Source organism: Podarcis tiliguerta (genome assembly GCF_965153285.1).
Source record: "Podarcis tiliguerta genome assembly, chromosome: 9".
Classification (NCBI taxonomy): domain Eukaryota; kingdom Metazoa; phylum Chordata; class Lepidosauria; order Squamata; family Lacertidae; genus Podarcis; species Podarcis tiliguerta.
The window spans coordinates 53,556,525-53,578,430 of NC_139542.1; the positions used below are offsets into that span (position 1 = coordinate 53,556,525).

Consider the following 21,906-nt stretch of genomic DNA (forward strand, 5'->3'; position numbering starts at 1 on the left):
AGTTGCGGTCGCATAATTACGATAAGCATAAGATGCAAGTTACCTGTATTATTCTCTTAATTTAGCCATCTGAGAAGTCTCCTAATATTTAGCATGTTATTCTTGCTGTCTCAGAAAAACCTTTCCTCTTTTTCTTTAGACACTGCTCCTTTGAATATGAGTATTTTGGGGGTCTAGAATCTTCCACAATGACCTTAACTGCTTTCAATATTGTCTTCCAAAAATATTCCGTATACAGGTCCACCAACAAATGGATGGAAATACCATTTTCCATTTCCAGCATAAATCAGATTTTGTTTTATTTTATTTATAAAAATCATGTTTGCTATTAAAGTAAGTCCACCTCTTATGTGCATTTAATTTGTGCGCATTCAGCTTTACATGTGAGGCAAAAATGTAAACAAATTAAAGAGATGGTGGAAAGGCAGCAGGGTTTTGGGGAAAAGGACTTTGGCAATCCCACCCACCATTGAACCCAATGTGTTTTGACTATGCAGAATTTTGGCTTTAGGAACACAAACCCTGCATAAGTTGTGGGCTTACTGTATTACTGGGTACCATTGTTTTATTCTCATTAAACACACACACACACACACACACACTTACCTAGGGGAAAGAAACCCTGTACATGCTCAGTGGCAACCAGACATGCCCAAATTTTTGCAACCATAAAAATACACATACATGGAATCAGAGTCTATGTGTGTTTTGCTAAAGACATTGGTAGCAACTATGACTTACATATGCTGTCACAATGCATTAAAGATGCAATAGGATTCTTTGCTGGTACAGACCATGGATGGGGAATCTGTGGCTCTTCAGATGTGGCTGGACTCCAATGTCCATCAACCCTGAACCAGCATGGCCACTGGAAGGGGATGATGGATGTTGGAGTCCAATAATCTCTGGAGGGCAACAGATTCCTCACCTCTGCTATGAAAAAACAACAACTGTCCATCTGGAAACTGGGATGACCCGGAATGCCCACCCGAATAGGTTGGCTGTCAGTGAAGCTTTTGCAGACATCTGTTTGCTGATTTAGTTTCTTCCCATAGTTCTAGTGTTTCATCACCGGACCACAGTTTTGTAAAAATAAACCCTGCTCATAATAATATGAGAGCGGTTCACACCTACATGTAAATAACTTGATTTATCACCAGTTTGCCAGTCAGCACTGAACGACTCACAGATGAACATGTGCATAATGAAACAGTATTGCGTTTGGGGCATGGTCTGAAAAGTTATGTCTGTGGTGTGAGCAGGATATGTGAAAGTTCATTTATAGATGCCAATCGCCACAAGTGTGCAGAGCCAGCTCATAGTAAACACTTTCTCTTGGGTAGTAATAAGTGCAACAGCTTAGAAGCTGTTTTATAACTATGGGCAGCAGTTATAGGTACAGACATCATTTTCCACTAGAGGGTGCTCAGCCTATTGAGGATTTGTAATAGGGCTCTTCTCTAAGAGACTGTTTTTCCAAGGCACAAAAATATACAAGAGAGATAAGTTAGAATTTAGTTTCAGTAAATTTATTTCAGAAGGTATTAGAACATCAGCCTTAAGAGCTCACACTAGCATGAGGCTATTCCCCCTTCTTGCTTTGCAGGTGGGCAGGTGGGTGGCCTTTATCAAAGTGGCCAGTAGGTGGTGGAGGGGTAGTAGTTCTGGATCTGGCCCACGGGCGTAATCCAGTTCCCCATTCTTGACCTGTTGGGTGGGGCCTATGACGTCATGGTGATGAACACAGTTCCTTTTGGGGACTTCTGATGCCCTGCCATTGCACCAGGTGTTTCCCCTTTTGCACAAGACTCCGTGCTCCGCTTATCCAGCTGAGGAACACAAAACTCTCCCAAACTGGCTATAAAGGCTCATTATTACAATTTCATTGCTGCCCATTTGGAAGCATCAAGTTTACCCTTTGAAAAAAGATTGATACGTGCAATTATGTGTATGGCGAAGTCATTTCATAGCACAACAGAATCCTCTTTCCAAGTAATCACAATTAACTCTAAAAGGTTACCCATCTAGGACACCTGTCACCACTTTCCTGTGTCGCCTTCCTGAGCTCCTCTGTTGGGAGGATATGTCCCTGTTATAAGAAAAAACTGCTCCTTTTCCCTTATGGGCTACCCAAGAGCCCATATAGAGTCCTTTTGTAGGTTCTCTATGGGTAGGAGAAAATAACAGAGGCCAACCAGAGAATATTGAGAAGCAAAGCAGCTAGTAAGCCTGATCTTTATTAACCGTTGCAACAGGGTGCTCACAACCACACGCCGGAGGCAGGAGGGACCCAGAACAATGGCACGCGAGCCCTTATATAGACATTTTGAAATTGCCCACCCTGGAGCCCAAGACCACCCCCCAATACATCATACATACATCAGAGAAGGGGCAGTCTACAACAGAATCCTGTCTGACACATATGGGTTTACCTGGCTAGCCTGGCTATTCTTTTGTGATGATAAATACTTAATTCTGGAGTCCAGGTCACAGGCTCGCCCTATTCATATCTTAAATGTGCCCTTAAGGCAGGATTTGCGAGCAAAGAGACAATGGGGAGGTTTTTCTCATTTCCTCCCTCCTTGCAGAGAAACATTTGAGGTCAATTTGGGAGAGACAAAATGGTTTCAGGACTTTTTCTCCGTACTGTTTCAGACATGCGGTTTCTATATTGATGTATGTGTTTGCTTGGTACATTTATTTTATATCTTAGACCTTATAATTCCATAACATCCCATTGAAATGATGGGGAGGTGGGGTGCTGGTGTGTGTGTGGGGGGGGGGAAGAGGATGCTCTGACATTTCTTTGGATTCACAGCTGGAAAAACAGCTGCAAAAGGAGCTGCCTTCTTTGCTGCACAGCAGCAGCTACTTAATTATCGATGTGGCATTCAGAACGTTACCGCAGGAGGAGACAAAAATGGAACCTCTCCTTCTGGAGGCACAAAAGTGGCGTTTTAATTGACTACTTTCTTTGACAGCATTGCAAAGTGACACATGAAGCCCAACATTCCAGTTCTCGACTTCCTTCCTTTGCAAACATTAAACTTTCTCCAATTTATCGTTTGGTCTTTTGTCCCTTTTGTTTTGAAGGAACCTACATGTTTCCTGGACAGGACAACAGCGTTTCCTCTCTGCTGTGAAAACCTCTTTAACAGCTCTGCCAGTAACAGACGGACTTAAAATTGGGAGATAGCCTGCCCTGAGTTTAGCTAGAGTAAGTCCCTCATGTAATGTTGTGTTGACCCAGTTTAATAAACTGAAACTCGCAATCTGATCCACAGATTACTTAATACTTAAAAGGGCTGATTCACACAAGAGGGCTTGTCAGCTGTAGGCCTCAATAGATCATTAAACCAAAATAAGAGGGGATTCTGCTAGATGGGCATGAAGAGACGAAAACCAGCTGTATCTACAGCAGGCTTTTTCTTTTGCATAGCTGGATAAACAGCCTGCTCACTATGAGAGGCTAGACATTGCCTGCACAGTAGATTTGGGATGTTGCCTGTCACTGGTTTAGGGAGCAGCTTTTCATAGCATGTGAGAAAAATAGGCAACATTAAATGAGTAAGAGTGCATGGAGAGAAGAAGAAGAAGAAGAAGAAGAAGAAGAGGAGGAGGAGGAGGAGGAGGAGGAGGAGGAAGAAGAAGAAGAAGAGGAGGAGGAGGAGGAGGAGGAAGAAGAAGAATTTGGATTTGATACCCCGCCTTTCACTCCCTTTCAGGAGTCTCAAAGTGGCTAACATTCTCTTTTCCCTTCCTCCCCCACAACAAACACTCTGTGAGGTGAGTGGGGCTGAGAGACTTCAGAGAAGTGTGACTGGCCCAAGGTCACCCAGCAGCTGCATGTGGAGGAGCGGAGACGTGAACCCGGTTCCCCAGATTAGGAGTCTACCGCTCTTAACCACTACACCACACTGGCTCTGTTGGATCAAAGTCCCCTTTATTCCAGCATCCTATTCTCACAGCAGCCAAACAAATAGAAGCCGTAAGCAGGGCTTGAGCGCAAGCAGCCCTTGGCTCTCTTGAAAGGGCTTTTTTTCCAGCCAAAACTCACCAGAACTCAGTTCTGACATCTCTTTTTCTAGAAAAATAGCACTGCCCCTTGAGATCCCCAACAACTGGTATACAGAGGTATGTACTGCCTCCCACAGTGCAGGAAGAACATAGGCCATAGCAGCATAGTAGTCATTGTAGCCTTATCCACCATGTGGTGGAGAAAAGAGGTGTTTCACAAACATGAACATTTAATAGTGCATTTATTGATTATATTCTGTACAGACATATAATAGCAAGTTATAAACCTTTTCTTCTTTTACTTAGACCTTAATCGTATAGAACGTATTTACAGGGGAGGGGGGAGGGTAGCCAACTTGAGGTACAAATACCCTGCCCCTCAAAAGAATATCTGAGGTATAAATACAACTATATTTTAAATAATTATTTTCATGCTTTATCTATGTTGGACAATAAACTGTGAGCAAGTGTACATGTTTACAACAGACTGGTATGTACAACATACTTTTATTTTTTTTACACACACACATTTGAACATTTAAAAAGTATACAAAGAATACACAAGACTTCCCTATTGGTGAGATATGCTACTGGTGCAATCCTTAGCACACATACATGGCAGTAATCTCTCAACTGGATTTACTACCTAATAAACTTTTTGGGTTCCCCCACCCAGGTTAAGGGTTAAAGGTATGATCCAGAACAGTCGTCTTCAACTGGTGGGTTGGGATTCTTTAGTTGGTAGTGGCCTGGTCTATAGTGGGTTGCAATAGTAGCACTAACACCATCCAAATATATGCTAAAAAAAGAGAGAGCAATGGGTCTCCACATGCTTGCTTGGGTTAAAAGCTAGTCCTGGGTCTGAAAAGTTGAAGACTACTGATCTAGAACAGCTTTATCCCTCAGGTCACATCTGAAACAGTTGGTTCCAATCCATATTTGATCCTTGGCAGTATTCCTTGCAAGGGCAAAGGGTTTGGTACAGACCTCTGGGTTTGGTACAGAGACGCAAACCACATCAAGAGAGTTACTAAAATCCCTGCTACGTTCTTCATGATTTCTGCACAGATATCACAAGGACTGTTGTCCCTGGAAACTTCTCCCTGAAATTCTGCAAGCAGATCAACACACAAAGAAGTTCCCCAGCCTGCCGGGTGTCCCTCACTGCAAATCCTCTCTCTCTCTCATTGTTCCTCACCTGATCTTTGCATGCATGTCCTACTGCAACATGCAAAGAACAGAAGATGAACGGAGAGAAGCAAACGAGAGACACAGTGACATAAAACACTATGAAATAAAAATGGGCCAATCATGTGGACATAGGCGATTGCTAGGAACCAGACACAATCCACCAACACACCATAATTCTTCATCACACAACCCCTTAAAAAAGAAGAAGTAAAAAATAATAATATAACACTGTCAATGGTAACAATGGGCTGCTTCCAGCTGCATCACTGCTCTGGGATGGGGAAAGAAGGCAACCACAAGGTCACAAGGGCTTTTCTAGGTTGAGAGGGTGAGCAAAATGGAACCAACTGTCCAGCAGGTCACTCCATCTTTCGTAAGACTCACCTGTGTGTGCGTGAGCAGCCTGTTCTAGCTTTTGCAGGGAGGGCTAAAAGGCTGGGTTCCAGGGGCAGAGTCCGAGTGCAGAGATATTATGGACGACTGCATAAAAAGTCCTTGCTTTGAAAAAAATCACTTTCCAATCTACACCCCCCCCCAATCTCGCCTTACATTGGTTCAGCACATCTCTGTGCTAATACTGCATTTCTACATCAAAGAACAACCCTTACATGGAATCAGAGAGTTGCAGAGTTGGAAGGGACCCTGAGGATTATCTCGTCCAACCGACTACAATTCAGGAATAGGCAGCTGTTCCATATGGGGATCGAACCTGCGACCTACATGGGACTCTAGATAGGGTTTTGGTAGGAAGAAGGCAATAGTCCTAGCAAGGGTCCAAGCCCTGCTTTGGGGGATACTGTATTTCATATTCCACATTCACAGAAACACAAGATTATTGAATGGAAGAGTTGGAATGGATCCAAAGGGTCATTTAACCCAGCCCCTTAGAATGCATTGAACTGTATCTGAACATAAGAAGCTGCCTGGATCAGGCCAATGGCCTATCTAGTCCAGAATCCTGTTCTCATAGCGGCCAACCAGATGCCTAAGAGAAGCCCGCAAACATGACCTCAGCACCAGACAATTGCATCTACAGCTTCTAAGGAAGGCAAAATAACAGCACAATTCTATACACATCTTTCCTAGATATCGTTACTCTTTTATTATGGCTATCTTGCTTCCCCCAAAGAGGATGTTTAGAGTTTATAGGTCTAGGTGTCTTGTAAAGGTGGCTGACCTGAAGCATGGTAGGCCTCATCACTCTGACCCTCCTGTTTATCCTAGCCTGCAGTCCTTTACATTACACCACATAATCCGATAGCCACAGTACCCTTTCTTATCCAAACCTCTGAACGTTTTAGAGGTCCCCTCCCTTCAAACTAAGTGGATAAAATGAGGTTATATGGTTATAGTGGAGTGGAATATATGAAGACTTTCGAACTCCTAACACGGTATTCTATTACAACGAATCGCTTTAGAACTTGAGAATGCTCCAGTTATGACGTATTCCAGTGCTGACTTTTCAAGCCACTGAAAGCAGTTTCAGCTCATGCCACAAGCTTTCCGTTCATTCCTATGAGATTCATTCAAAAAAGAGGATTGTTAAAAGACCACAGCCAATACTTTCAACAGGTACTTGTGCAGGAAGGTGGCTGTGGAGAAAACTTTGCGCTTGAGTAAGTAAAAAAATACCCAATACCTTTCAATGTCTATCTTTTTCAAGGACCTTAACTCAAGACATTCTCCACCAGAGAAGTAGAAATATGGGTGATGTCAGCTTCACACGCATTTCGTTTTTTGAAATATGTGCCCAAGAGGCTTCTAAGTGAGTGCACCTGCAAATGGAAAGCAGTGTTCTTCAAGCTTGGGTCCCCAGATGTTGTCAGAATTACAACTCTCCTTTCTTGATTGGTGGCTTAGCTGGAAGGGAATGATAGGAGTTACAGTTCAACTCTGGGACCCCAAGCTTGAAGAACCCCAATATAAAACATGAGCATGGCAAATACAGGTCTTCTGCAGGTGCACTTTTGAGGAAGCTGTCAACAACCACAACTCCAGGTTTCACACACACTCTTTGTAGACTCAGATTTACCTGGGTGTAACACAGGTGAAAAGGTTCTGAGAACTTTAAAACAGGAAACTCATCTTTAGGAGGATTGGGTTGGTATCCAACAAAATTGTTCCATTCATGAAGGATTTCTGCTAGTGCAATGGACCCCCTTTTTCTCCCCTCCCCATACACACTCCAAATCTGTTCTGGGGTTTCCCCCAACTCTCTGGAGCAGATTTGGGGGGTTGTGCAGGGAGAAAAGAGGAAGGCAAAGTTCTGTCGTGCAAACAGAAGTCCTTGCATGATGGAATACAACCCAAGGTCCATGCAAAAGACACAGGTTGAAATGCATCAGGCATTCATTTTATTTGCTTCAGCTATCTTCATTTGCAAGTGTTGAGCTTCAACTTTCCTTGCCGTGTTTGGGGCAGCTCCTCCATTTTCCTTTTCTGATATACACAAGTAATAACAGTACACATGAGCAAAGACTAGCTTGCGATGGTCTGTTGGACAGACAAAAAAACTCCTAGGCCTACCTCCCCCTCACAGATTAAAATCTTCCCAAATGCTCTTGAGTGTCCCAGACACTTCCAATTCCCCTACTCTTGTTTTCTACAACTCCGCTCAACAATTACACAGTCATTCACACCTCTTCCTCTGTGCAAACCTTCCTTCACTTGCTTTAGCGAGACCCCATGGATGAGTGCCAACAAATCCAGTGGATGCAACAGTCCCTCAACAAATGGCACACAGATACATACAATAAACCTAACATTATATAGGAAAGAATCATTTCCACTACAATCCAGAAATATATATTTAAAGTCTGAAGGGTTTTGCTTCTCAGAAGCAATTCACACTGTCTAAGCAACATAGTATAGTATTATTAGAAAAAAAGACAGAAAAAGGTTGCACCATCCAATATATTCCAGTCAAGGCCTACAGTATAGGCCTAATACCGATAGGAAGCAGCTTTGAAAATGTACTGTTTGCCACAGACGTTGGAAGTGAGAATCCCGGGCCCATTCCAGACACACTTTCTTCATGGCAAGACTTATTAGGCCACCCTGTGGCCCGTTCTGTAACAATCAACAGTTCCTGGAAGTATCTATTCACGTTGCGGCCACGTTGGTCTGCTTCAGTCGTCACCTGGACTTTGCTTCTTTCGTCTCCAGGTTCTGATTACTGAAAGAGTCTCTGATCTTAATGACTTCGGCTGCACACAAGTGTCCAAAAGCCTTTGTGTACCAGTCAGGTTTGTGGCCCCTGTTTCCAAGAAAGAAAATGCATGCTTGAAGCTGGTCATAGCAGATGTAACTTGGAAGAAACAAGAGATGGAACACGAATCCCTGGAACAAGTATTCAGTTGCTGGGGAGCAGGGATAGGGAACTGTGGAAGCTGCCATTGGTCCATCTAACTGCCTAATGTCTACAGTGATTGGCAGGCGCTCTCCAGGATTTCAGACTGGGGGCGTTCCCTGCGTTCCCTGGAGATGTCCACCTGGAACCTTCTGCATGCAGCGAAGGTGTCTTACCATTAAGCTGGCAATGGACCTGAGACAACCACATTCTTGTTCTGTTAATGATTTGAGATTCCACATCGCATGCTACAGTGCAATTATGAGCAAGGTATGCATTCACATAAATATGCACACCAATTGTAAACAAGATAAATGGAAGTGCAAACGAAAGCACCCCAATTCCACAAGCGGGGGGTGGAATTTGTGATGGAGGGACCAGACTACCAAGAGGAATTGCTTTTGAACATGTTGCACATCTCTGCGGTGGGATTGCAAGGAGTTCTTGTGTGAATCGTTTGTGAAGTTGGCCATTTAAAATAACCAATAAAACCAATCACCGTCTCTTCTGCACTATACAAATGGGGAAGGGGAAAGACAGCACAGCTGATTCTGGGCCATACGGCAGTTCATTCTTCTAACAGGGTTTGGAGGTTAAAACAACGGAAGAGGAAAAAGTGGAGGAAAAAGGCTTACCTTAAATCAGTTCTGCACATATAGGTGAGTTTGGATTTTCCTGATCCAGAAGGTTCAATGAGATACCTGGACAAGAGCACATTCACTCTAACGCCAAGGACTGCAGCACGGTCATGGTCCACCGAAGAGCTTAAAAGTGCACAAGCGCCTTTAGATAAATTTGTCCTCCAAGTCCTGTTAGGAACAAGAACAGCTTTATAACAAAAGACTGCTAGCCAGGTTTTTATTGTTTGCCGCCAATAGCCTTTACAACGTAACCTACAGAACAAGTAAATCCAAGAGGACGTTAAAAACAAATAAACATTCAGAAATGCAAGTTGTCAAAGCTTAAAAATCTGAATGTCTCCAAATTAAAAATCTCATTGGCAGTAAAAAAAAAAGTAGGCTGTAACATTCTTGCTACTAGTACATATAAATCTACCCTGTAGAAAACAAGTTTGTATGTATCAGCCAGCAACTGTTAATTTTAACATAGCGGACTGACCTATTTCTTTTTAAATGAAGAGCTTGCTTAAATGTAGGCTTCATACATTTCAGGTAGTGGAGGCATTTAAAAAATAAACAAATCAGTAGATGAATCAATATATCTACATTTTAAGCTAGCTGTATTGATAAAAGGGTTTTGCAGGCTCTGTCCTTCATAAATCTGCCAGGGATGAAATCTGCAAGATTACCTTAGGACGACGTAGTCTCTGGCTGGGTGGGGTGCCAGGCTGTTCTGTACATACTGGTATATGTCAGTCTGGCTGTCCAAAGTCTCAATCACTTTAGCATCCAGAAGATCTTCATCCCAAAGATGCTGTTCTTTAAGTAAACGGTTCAAGATCTCTTCAGGAACTGCAGGGATTTCAACCGTGGATTTCCATAACCTGAGAGGTGGACCCTCGGAAACCTGGAAAACATTGTCACCATAGGTAGCTATATATGCTTACACAGTTAACTATGCTCAACAAGGTAGCCCTTTAAGCCTGATTAATTTTGAAAATGTAAATTCAAAACTGAGCCAAGTTGAAAACAAAGAAAGGGATCAAGCCTCTTTCTAATATATAGTAGTTACTGCCCAAGGGACGCGGGTGGCGCTGTGGGTTAAACCACAGAGCCCAGGGCTTGCCGATCAGAAGGCCGGTGGCTCGAATCCCCGCGACGGGATGAGCTCCCGTTGCTCGGTCCCTGCTCCTGCCCACCTAGCAGTTCAAAAGCACATCAAAGTGCAAGTAGATAAATAGGTACTGCTCTGGCGGGAAGGTAAACGGCATTTCTGTGCGCTGCTCTGGTTCGCCAGAAGTGGCTTAGTCATGCTGGCCACATGACCCGGAAGCTGTACGCCGGCTCCCTCGGCCAATAAAGCGAGATGAGTGCCACAACCCCAGAGTCGGTCACGAATGGACCTTATGGTCAGGGATCCCTTTACCTTAGTTACTGTGCAAATGTCTAAGTTATGTCTGGAGCATGGTATCTGTGGGAATTTGTCCTCAAAGCACTTATTCTGAAGTGATCCACTGACTTCAGTCTCTTGAGGCTGAAATTCCAATTAGCTGCAAATAAGCCCCACTGTGTACAAAAAGACTTACTTCTGAATAGACATGCTTAGGACTGCACTGTTAAAGAATTGCAGGGGGTGAACAGATCCTAAGTGCAACCCATGGACCACATAAGAAATGGTGTGGTCAGAAGCCCTTTGATGACTGTAGCAGCTATCTTCCTTTGGCTGTAGTTCCCTTGTCTTTACTGATCCTGCCAGCAGGACTTCTGCTAGAGGGCAAGCGAGTAGACCATGGTGGCAGTTCTGGAGGAGAGCTGAATTATCTCTGCTGCAGTCAACTGGAGGCTTCTGACTCCATGTATAAACCAGACCTGAATTTTGTGCTTGGCAAAGGCCTTAAATTCTATACTGCCCCTCAGTCCACATATCATTTTCGCCCATAAAATGCTACATTGGTTTGACCTTCTCTGAAATGTTAATAACTTTGGATGATTTCATCATTGGCTCAAGCTTTGCTGGCAATCAGCTCTGCAAAATGATTTCAGATCAGATCAGTTTGTTCCATCTTTCTCACTTTTGGGAGAAGCCCTAGTGAGTGGGAATATTATTTGAAGTTTGCCAAGTTTAAGGCAGTCATTATTTCCCCCCTTTCCAAATGTACTCTCTCTGTGATTTCACTTTCTATGTGAAATGCATCGAGATTTAACAACAGTCCTGGAGTTGTGCTAATATACCTTCTTGTAGGCAAGCTCTGCTTGCTCCGAGGTGGAACAGTTGACCCAGCCTTTAAATTTATCCTTAATCTCCTTAAGCAAATCATCCATACAGTCCTGGATGTAAAAACGGTAGTCAGCAGGCTCAGAGTTATTAGTTTTGCCTAGTTCCTCCAAGCTCAGAGGCCGAAGATCTTGCTCCGTATAGGAATTCCGACATCTACTCATTTCTTCAGGGATCTGAGGGTATGGGAACAAGAAGGATAAAATGGTTGGAAGGTTCAAAACTACAGACACGATGACTCACTATAAGACTGGTTGCCAGTCTTATCAGGTCAATAGCACATTGCATGATATTAAAAGACCCAAGGAAGAAGTGTATAGTGGAATATTCACCTGAAACAGCTTCTTACACTCTGCAATCATGTGGCCCAGACCTTGCGTTGCAGCCAAATTCTCATTTAAATCTTTCTGATCGGGTTTCCCCAGACTCTGTTTCCTCTGCATCACCCTGTTAACGCAATCACCATTAATTAGTTGTGATGAAAGAAAAGTTGTCAGGACTATATTGGGAGCGCCAAGGTGTGCTTTCCTGTGTGAACGAAGTAACATGAAATGAAAAAGCTAGGGACAACACCTGAACGCTGATAATAAATCTTGCGCTCTAGGTCTAAACGTGATCTTCATTTTCAACTATGTAATGGAATGGCCAGATGAATTTAGCACACGTGTTCATCATCATGTTGAACGCAGAATTTTAAAAAATGACTTGCGTGATCATCACAGGCATAATCACTAGCACCTTTCCCTTAAAAGTCCCCTCAACCTGTTTCCACTGTTCAGTGGGAAGAATTTGCACTAGCCCAAAGGTAGACTGATTTTTTAAAAAGGGGGGAAGAGTTCAAAGCGTCTTAAGGAAAGGCTTATATAAGTGCCCAACAAACCACCAGCGAGGACGCCAGGAAGAAACAGAGGACTGAGCTACCTGGAGACTTGCCTTGGGGAAGAATTTTCCCTCTTGAGGGTGTTCAAGTGGAAAAGCGAAGGCGCTAAGCACACAGCCAGGTTTGTCGGCGTCATCTGGTTTTCCTTCACAGCGGCTGTGACGTCACTCAGAAAGTATAGGAGGATCTGTAGGACTTCTCTGTTCTCATCTGGTAGAAGCATAATGGCTGCCTTGATCGCCTGGAGATGCTGGTCCTTTGGCACATCTGCACAAGATTAGCAACCCTCTCGTCAAGCCCTTGATTTTCCACACATATAGCACGAATGCGTCCCAAAGCAAACTCTTAGCTTCAAATACTTCTGACTCGAGTCTGAAGCGATTTCCTTCAGAGCGCTGCATACCATTCATGGCACAAGAGTGGATTTCCCTCCCCCCCCCCAATTTTTTTTTTTTGTCAACAGCTTAACTGCCCTCAGGTATTTCCTGCCTAGCAAGAGACTCAACAGTAAAACAAAGCTGTGCATATTCCAGAGTTAAATTTAGAATTTCATTTTGAGAGCCACACACTTCTGCAGACTCGCTAAAAGGGCTGTTAAATTAGATTGGGGGAGGGGGGAGGCCCTCCTTCGATTTATTAACATGGGTGGCGACGAAAATGCAAACACTAAGCTCAGCCAACCTGGACTCCAGCAAAAATCCATACACACCAGTGAAACACGCTCCTCAACTGGGGAGGCAATTAAAATAAATAGCCCTTAAAAACGGTTCCCAACTTTGGCACCACAAAATATCCAGACGGTACTTCAATAAGCAGAGAGGATTGCTTCATCGAACAATGATGTAGTCAGTGAAGACTGGGTGGGGTGTCATCCCTAATGTACCGACACATACCATTGCACAGATCCATGGCTACAGAGCACAACAAATACTTTCAATAGCAAATGTCCTTTTTTAAAAAATGGAAAATACGGCCAGTGGCGGCGGAGACGACGACTGACAAAATAGTAAGAGATCTTGATTTGTTTTGATGCAGCAAGGGTTGAAAAATATCCAAAAGCCACTCAAGGGACTCATGGAAGTGGTCTCAAATTGTGGAGCGTGCTCCGCTTGGGGGAGTTGCGTACATGGAAGAAAGGAACACAAAAATCCAGGGAAGGATGAGATCTGGAGGCAAGTAGCTCTTGCCTCTCACCATCAGCCAAGACGCAAAGGGGTGGGCCAACTGTTCGCTAGTATTTATTTGATTTATTAGATTTAGATACCTTCGCCAAAAGATCTCAGGGCAGTTCACAAGATAAAAACATGAGATACAGTGGTACCTCGGGTTAAGTCCTTAATTTGTTCCGGAGGTCCGTACTTAACCTGAAACTGTTCTTAACCTGAAGCACCACTTTAGCTAATGGGGCCTCCTGCTGCTGCCGCGCTGCCAGAGCACGATTTCTGTTCTTGTCCTGAAGAAAAGTTCTTAACCTGAAGCACTATTTCTGGGTTAGCGGAGTCTGTAACCTGAAGCGTATGTAACCTGAAGCATATGTAACCCAAGGTACCACTGTAATAGCAAAAATAGATAGCTAAAACAGAAACAAGAAGAGTCTGGATTTGATATCCCGCTTTACCACTACCTGAAGGAGTCTCAAAGCGGCCAACATTCTCCTTTCCCTTCCTCCCCCACAACAAACACTCTGTGAGGCGAGTGGGGCTGAGATACTTCAGAGAAGTGTGACTAGCCCAAGATCACCCAGCAGCTGCATGTGGAGGAGCAGAGACGTGAACCCGGTTCCCCAGATTGCGAGTCTACTGCTCTTAACCACTACACCACACTGGCTCTCAACAACAAAACAATAACCCCACCCTCCCACACATTGAAAAGGCTGTAGAATATTAATCAGCCAAGGGCCTGGTTGAAGAGGGACATTTTCGCCTGGCACCTAAAGATGTATAAGGAATGCCAGATGAACCTCCCCAGGGAGAGCATTCCACAAATGAGGGGCCACTGCAGAAAAGGCCCGCTCTCGTGTTGACACCCTCAGGACCTTATGTGGAGAAGGCACATGAAGAAGAGCCTCAGATGATGACGGTGGAGTCTGGTAGTAGAGAATTCTCATTGTATTTATGAAGGCAGGTGCTCCCACCACCTGACCCATATCAGCCCAAGCTGATGTCATGAGGTTATGTTTTCCTGTTCTTGTGCGTTTTAAGACAGGTTGGAAATGTCATATTTTATTCCTCTTCCCAACACCAATGTGGGATTAGTGCCCCAATCCACAATGGATACATAGCATGGAGGTCACACACTGCCTAGATGGTTGGTACCAGACTGGGGTGCAGCAGAAAGCAGAGGAGGCTCAGAAAGGATGGGCAAGCTGGGAAAGCAGGAGGAACACTAGACCTGCCTTATCCAAACCAGGACATTGCTGTTGGGACTACAATGTCCACCATCCTTACTATTGGCCAAGCTGGCTGGGATGATGGACAAGAGCCAAGGCTGGGCAAGACTGCTCTGGGCAAACACACATGATACAAGATACATCTGATCATAGCACTATGCAAACAAATGAGGAATAGCCACTTCTACCTGCCCCTCACATCATGGGGCATGTGAATTTTTCATAATATGCACATTGATACTACATACCGTATTTTTCTGTGTATAAGACAAGCAATTTTGACCCAAAAATGAAGTTCACAATGTAGGCTCGTCTTATACACGGGCAGTGCTGGGGGGGGGGGGGGAACGCGTGAATGGTTTTTTGGCGCGAGCCTGAGATTGTAAGTGGCGATTGGCTGCTTGATTGGTTTTTTTTGGGGGGGGGGATGCCAAAAATCGCTCACCCACCAGAACACAGCACTCAACTCGCGTCGCTTACAATTGCTGCTTACAATCTTGGGCTCGCACTTCGTTTCAGTCCCAAACGGGACATGCTCTGCATTGCAAGGAGAGGTGGCTACTTGAGAATGGCTACAAATGAAACTACGAACAACCCAGGACTTACATTGGTAGATCTGTAGGAAAGTCTCCGAAAGTTTGTTGGTTATGAGTGGCTCTGGCAGATCGCGGAAATATTGCTTCAGCATGTCGGCCACATCATAGGCAGACTGCCCTTCATAATTTATTTTGCCTGTTGAGCTCTCATTCATCTGTCGCAACGCCTGGATTCTTGACTTGACTCCAGATTTTCGAAAAAGCCCAACCTATGCGACAAAAAGAACAGGGACGTTTATTTGAGGGTATATTGTGCTTGCAGTTAATAATGCGTGAGGATTCTGAAACCAGAATTCTAGTTGCCATGTCAAACAATCAGGGAAGAAGGTATCACACAAGCTTTTCCTGGACATCAAAACCTTTCCAAAGGCAAGCAGTTGATCCACATGTGGAAGAACATGCAAATATGCCGCTGCCCCCTGCCCCCCCGAGTCTTAAGTAGTACAACACAGCTATTTTTGTCGGATACACTGATATAGGATGGAGGAGAATGGCAGAAATTGTTTTTGAGTCTGAAGCTCATAGTCCAATTCCAAACCTATTTGTTTGACTCACTTAAACAAGAAGACAAAAGGACTTGTGAACAGCTGTGAAAATAAAGTTCCGGGATCATGAGGCAGCCTGAAACCCAGGAGTAGAGCAAGGAATCTAACCTGATCCAGGCAATGGTTGCGAAGGTATCGCATGGCTTGCTGGATGCTCTGAGGAAGAGGCTGTCCTGTACGCTGGACATTAACGGTGAGGGGAACGCCAAACACATTTCGGTCTTTATAATCTGGAACTTTGATCCTTTTCATAAACTTTGGCACAGCCCTGCAGAAGAGAAGGAATACGGTCAAGATTAACAACCTTCCAAGTGTGCTGTCTCTTTCCAAAACATCTCACATTTCTATTTCTATCTGCGGGCTGTCGAATAAGTAGCACACCAGAAAACATCAACTTGACTCACTGAGAATATCAATATAGAAATCTTGATTGTGGCACTGAGTTGACATTCCATTATGTTAAATGGGGGGAGAGACACAAGGTAAGGAGAAGAACCATTAACAGATTTTAAGGGGTTTTCTGGGCGAACAAAGAATATAAACAGACAGGCGAACAAAGAATATAGTTGATTTAGACACCTGCTTTTTATTAAATTAAAACTTAAATAAACATGCATTTTATTACTCTTATTTTTGCATTTTTATATACTGCATTTCCTCTAGCATGGAGCTCAAGGCTGTGTATGTAGGATTCTTGGATGGCTTCCACCTATGTACTGATCAGAACTACCACCCCATCCCAAATGCTGAAGGAAGTGAGATATAACAAAACAAAAGTTGTATTTCACTTAGAATAACAACTTGAATGGCTTTTCATTCTCTTTTACTGTAACATATTGGAAGAGTCACCACAAACAAACAACAAATGTGCCCTTATCTTGCATCCCCACCAATTTAATGCTTTTAGGAGATTAATCTTCCAATCCTAGGTCGCTCCTATATTTTTATCCCCCAGTTGACTCATGAGTCAAGTTGGGAAAGAAGTTGTAGCCAACATTCCAACGTCAACAGAGACAACGTCTTTGCATCCCAGTTAATATAATTTCCTCTCTTATTTGGGAAATCAACTTCCATCAGATTGGTGGAATAAAAGGTATTACAAAATGTTCGCAAGATCAGCATTAGCAACAACACTTCTGTGCAGGTGGGAGCTCTTATCTTTCTCATCGCTTGCTGCAAAACCATTTGATTTATGCCAACTAGGTGACAACTCCTTGGGGATATGGCCATGTCAAATTATTTAAGTTGGCTGCATCAAACATGCTTAACTGTGCAGCTACAGAATAAATCTGATAGTATCAACGAAATAGACGAATCCTTCCATTAGCAGATGGATCTTTTCAGTTAATTAGTTAACCTTGTGTACCAGAATCTGCCGTGCCTAAAAGGTACCAGGCAGAATGAGGGTGGCCATGTCAACCCCTGTAAGAGTCAAACGCAAATCTAGCAGTCAATGACCCTTTATAATCTGACTTCTTTAGGGCTCTAGGGAAAGATAGACATGTGAACAATGAGCTTTTTGTATGTTAACCACTCGCTTTAGAAAGCCCTCAAACCCCGTCCCACCACCCACCAGCCTGTGTCGCAGCAGGAAACTGATGTAATAAGCTGGCGTTTGCCAGCAACAAGTTTCAGTTCAACAAATGACCTTTCAGGCGTGTTTCTCCCCCCCACCCCACCCCGGCACCTTCCTTCTCTATCACTTCACCCACCCACTTTGGTAAAAGGCCTTTCCATTTGGTTTTGACGAGTAGGAAAAATCTACCCGCAGGAATTCCAGAGTCCTGCTATTTCACTTAATAAAACCATTCTGAGTTTTAAATTGAGATCAGCTAGGAAGCACGTTGGCGCGCAAAGCAAATACTAGCATAGCAGGCAAAACCCATAAAATTCTAAATTCACACTATAGCTACGTAAACAGCATTTTAGGTTTATGAATGACTAATCCTCCCTGTGCAAATACCCCCTCCCCATTTGTATTTCCACGGGGTTTTAACATACGGCGCTATTGACCCGAGTGCTCACATAGTTTGCATTTTGTCACAACACACAGCAGCGGAATGCAAAAAAGAAACACACATTACGACATCTGCAGAGAATCCAAAGCATGCAGGGATAAACTGGTCAATACTTATTTCTGTCTTTCAGAACAAACAACTTCTGTATTTAGCACAGCTCCCATAATAACAGTCTTTGAACAGGAGGAGCTTTGATGATGGAGTTTAAATACTCTCTGTGACTCCCAGGGAAAGGAAGGAGGAGAAAGACCAGATGGTAGAAATGGGAACAAAAAAAAAAACACCAAATACCACCCCACAGAACTTATATTGTACTTTGGACTGCTTCAGAATCCTACAGAACCAGCAATAGAGATTAGGCAATGCAGGGTTTTTCAAAAGCATTTATCTGGCAAGGGGTAACTGGACATGAATATGGTCCAACTCAAAGTTTAAAGATAAACTTAAGAGGGTGTTCTCAATTTTACCTATCACCCATTCACCCATGCCAAAACCCCAAGTCTAAGCAACTTTTGAAGGTAATGCACACCTAAAAAAAAAATCAACTGGTTTTTGGCAGAAAGGAATGAACACTTTATGTTTTACTGTTTGTAGCTTCTGACTGGCCTCCCAGAGATGTTTGCAGCTCCTTACCAGCTGAAGCCATGTTTATTGGAAGGTGTATATTTCTCCAAGAGGGCAGTTAACTTCAAGAGGGAATATTTCTGCAGAAGGTTCATCTGTGCCACAGACTGGCAGTCGATCTGTAGCAGTGCTGAGCTTAGGCTGGGTCGATGGGAGCTCTGAAAGCTGTGCCACCTCATTCTGTGCCTTCAGGAGAGGGAGAAAGAGAGACATTTAATGGTTAGAAGTCAGAGTAAAAGGAAAGCCCGGCACCTGCTGTACCATTTGCAAGATCTCACATGTTGATGACATTTGGAACTTAAGTACAGCATGCACAGTGTGTGTAAAATATTGCAAGGCTAAATTTTCCAAAGTCTGTTGCTTCTATTCCCCTCAGAGAGCTTCACTTTCCAGAGATTCCTGGGAAGAGGGATTGATTGCCAAACCACTCTGGAAATTGTAACTCTTTGTAAGAAATAGGGGTCTCCTAACAACTCTTAGAACCCTTAAAATAACTGCAGTTCCTAGGATTCATTCAAGGAAGCCATGATGCAGAAGAGGAAAAATGCTTGTTCTGACTTTTGGGTATTTGACAGAGCACTTTCTATAACTCCTCAGTTGGGCTAACTGGGATTTTTTTTTGTTTTGGTATTATTATTTTTTGCCATAAATCAGTCCAGAAAACGTGTTTCTAGACACAGAGCTATGTAGAATTTTCCAGCCACTCTTTACATCCCATCCTCAAATATAAAAGCCAACATGCTGTTGAAAAGCATCACACTTCCTATGTACGCTGTATCAATACAAACATATATATGTATCTATAGCCACACAAGCATGCATATACACCAATATATATACAGTGGTACCTTGGTAGTCGATTGGCTTGGCTCCAGAACAAAACAGCTCCTGAATGCTGCAAACCTGGAAGCGTTCTGGTTTGTAAACGTTTTTTGGAAGCCAAACATCCTACGCGGCTTCCGCTCGAATGCAGGAAGCTCCTGCAGCGAATTGGAAGCCAAGTCTTGCTTTTGAACCGTTTCGGGAGTCGAATGCATTAAGTTCAAGAACCAAGGTACCACTGTAAAGTCTGTGTTTACTGACCTGTTAGAACGTGTTAATGATGCTCCCACCCCAGAGTCTCTTCTTTCTTGGATCCCTGTTGAGTCTTCCGTATCAATCAAGGAATTTCCTGTACTGTCAAGATCACTGGGTATTGTCCTATCATTGTCCACATCGAGGAGGATCTGCTTGGGAGACGAAGGGCACGGGGACACTGAATCTAGGGCTGAATCAGAGTCTCCTTCGTCTGAAAACTTCTCGGACCACTGGTTCACAATTTTCTGCATGCCTTTGACATGATACAGGATGTCATCGAGCTCAGGAAAGAGGTCTTCATTCTCAAGGCCAGCCAGGTCCCCCGTACTGGAATACAGGATAGATCCCGGCACGTTGTCGTAAATGCTGAGGCGGCTGCACATGGAGCTAGAAGAATTGCGCCTCTTCCCAAGGCTCAGGTCTTTGGAGCTGTCGGAACTGTTCTCCCTCCTGAGGGCGAGGTGGCTGTGGCCGTGGAAGCTCCCCGTTCTCCAGTTGACCGAAGTGCTGTTCTCCGAGGGAGCAAAGTTACCATTGGAGAGGGCTTTGGGGAAAGTCCCAGGCTTGTGGTCTTCCGGAATGAAGAAGACTGTGTCTTCAGCAAAGCCCTCCCTGTTTTTGAAGTTCTGCTCCATGACATCGTTGAACGTTGATTGGTTGAAAGGATCAAAGCCTTCCAGGTACATTCCCACTCTTTTATTGTAGGCGCTGAGGCTGCGTGTCCTTGTGATGGGGCTTGGGGTGCTGACGGCACTGCTTGTTTCCGACTGGCTGCTACTACTGCTGGTCTGGGTGGAATTGGAGACGCTTCTTTTACGTACCATAGGGATGTTGATGTGGTTGCCATTGAGGGTGGAGATCTCCACGCAGTTCAGCTGCTTCAGTTTCTCTTCATCAACGCCTTCTTGCAAGATAGGCCCGCTGATGATAAGACCAAGCTTTGAAGGAGCTTTGCTTTTACCATGATGGGAGCTTTTTATTTTAAAGCTCTCCATCCTTTTCAAGAGGCTTCTCGTTTTGGACTTGGCATTCTTCTCGTTAGTTTTCACGTTGAAATTGAAGTTTGACAGCTCTTTAGGAGAGGGCAGGCTGCTGAAGGAGTCCTCGTTTGCCACGAGGTTGGCTGAGGAGCCAACACTGATGACAGAGTTGGTTCTGGTGGTGGGCGCTTCGCTCTGAGAGGCATCTGGGTGGCTGCTGATGCTGTGGATGGAAACTACCTCCTGATGTTCGGTGTGGTCAGTTAGCAGGCCTCCATGACTAGCTGCACTGCTGAGATGAGCCGCTTCTGGGCATGAAGGATTCACATCCTGCTTCGGGGGGAAGACGTCAAATTCCTCAAGCCTGGACCACCTCTTGCTGTCCCTCTGGAAGGTCCACTTGCCACTTATCGCACAAGGCTCATCTTCATCCGAATCCTCGCTCTGCAATGAAACAGGACATCCCCAATGATTACAAAAAACAATGGCAATAAAATACTTCCAATGGCAATACAGTTCATTTCAAATCAATGTTATCCCAACTAACAATGACCTACTGATGTGAACACTTTAGTATTTTCTGCTCTTTTTAGTAAGCCAGTGGATGCTGGTTTCATGTCAGTGTGATAATCCAAGAAGATCATTAGAAGAGCAGAGCAGAGTTGTGCATGCAGTATCAACCTCTGTCTGTGAGACTAGGGTTCATATCCCAACTCAGATGTTGGCTGCATGTTACATGTAACTGTGCACAATGGAGTCCTATTGACTTTTTTATTTTATTTTAAAGAAAGCATCAATTGCCACATGGTATAAGAAAATCAGCTGGAAGGGGCAAAAGAGGGAGATCCCCGGCCGCGCTCCCTTTAAATAGGTCAGGCCACCCCCCCAAAGCCAGCCAATTGGCTGGCCAGGGGTGACGCGCCCAGGGATTCCCCCAATCGCACGGGGGCTGGGCTCTAGCCACCGCGCGTGTGATGGGAGCGTGAAGCCCGTAACCCCACCTCCTCTGGAGGGCGGAAGTGGCTCTAAGAATTAAAGCTTCTGAGGGGTGTGGAACAAAAGGATGCACTTGCAACAGATGGGTATAGCTTTATTATTATGTCTGCAGGCAACCCATGTCCCCCTTCTGCTCTCTTCCAGGTCCAAAAGGAGCCATATATCAGCAGTTGCGTGTCAACTGAACACACACAAAATGGTTGCTGCCTTTACAGCAAAAGAAGACATGGCAGAATCTCCCTCACATTACAGCCATACCTCGTTTTATTGTGCTTTGCAGATAGTGCTCCTCATGAGGATGCGGGTGTGGATGCAGGCATGCCAGTCATTTCCAGGAAAGGAAATCCCC

At 44.2% G+C, this 21,906-nt stretch overlaps 1 protein-coding gene across 10 annotated transcripts in view; it reads right to left on the bottom strand.

The window, feature by feature from the left end:
• Positions 1-4,242: 4,242 nt before the first annotated feature.
• Positions 4,243-21,906, bottom strand: part of DLC1 (DLC1 Rho GTPase activating protein) — a 250,599-nt gene continuing 232,935 nt past the window's right edge. For 7 of the 10 annotated variants that reach the window (XM_083457972.1, XM_083457966.1, XM_083457969.1 and 4 more), the window contains 10 exons: positions 19,588-21,005; positions 18,514-18,690; positions 15,971-16,130; positions 15,328-15,526; positions 12,374-12,599; positions 11,785-11,899; positions 11,410-11,628; positions 9,867-10,084; positions 9,193-9,366; positions 4,243-8,464 (listed from right to left, as the gene is read on the bottom strand). In XM_083457972.1, the coding sequence (XP_083314098.1) occupies positions 8,344-8,464; positions 9,193-9,366; positions 9,867-10,084; positions 11,410-11,628; positions 11,785-11,899; positions 12,374-12,599; positions 15,328-15,526; positions 15,971-16,130; positions 18,514-18,690; positions 19,588-21,005 (3,027 nt within the window). In that variant the 3' untranslated portion in view covers positions 4,243-8,343. The remainder of the gene's footprint in view (positions 8,465-9,192; positions 9,367-9,866; positions 10,085-11,409; positions 11,629-11,784; positions 11,900-12,373; positions 12,600-15,327; positions 15,527-15,970; positions 16,131-18,513; positions 18,691-19,587; positions 21,006-21,906) is intronic. The other 3 variants (XM_083457974.1, XM_083457970.1, XM_083457971.1) reach the window with 1 other exon arrangement.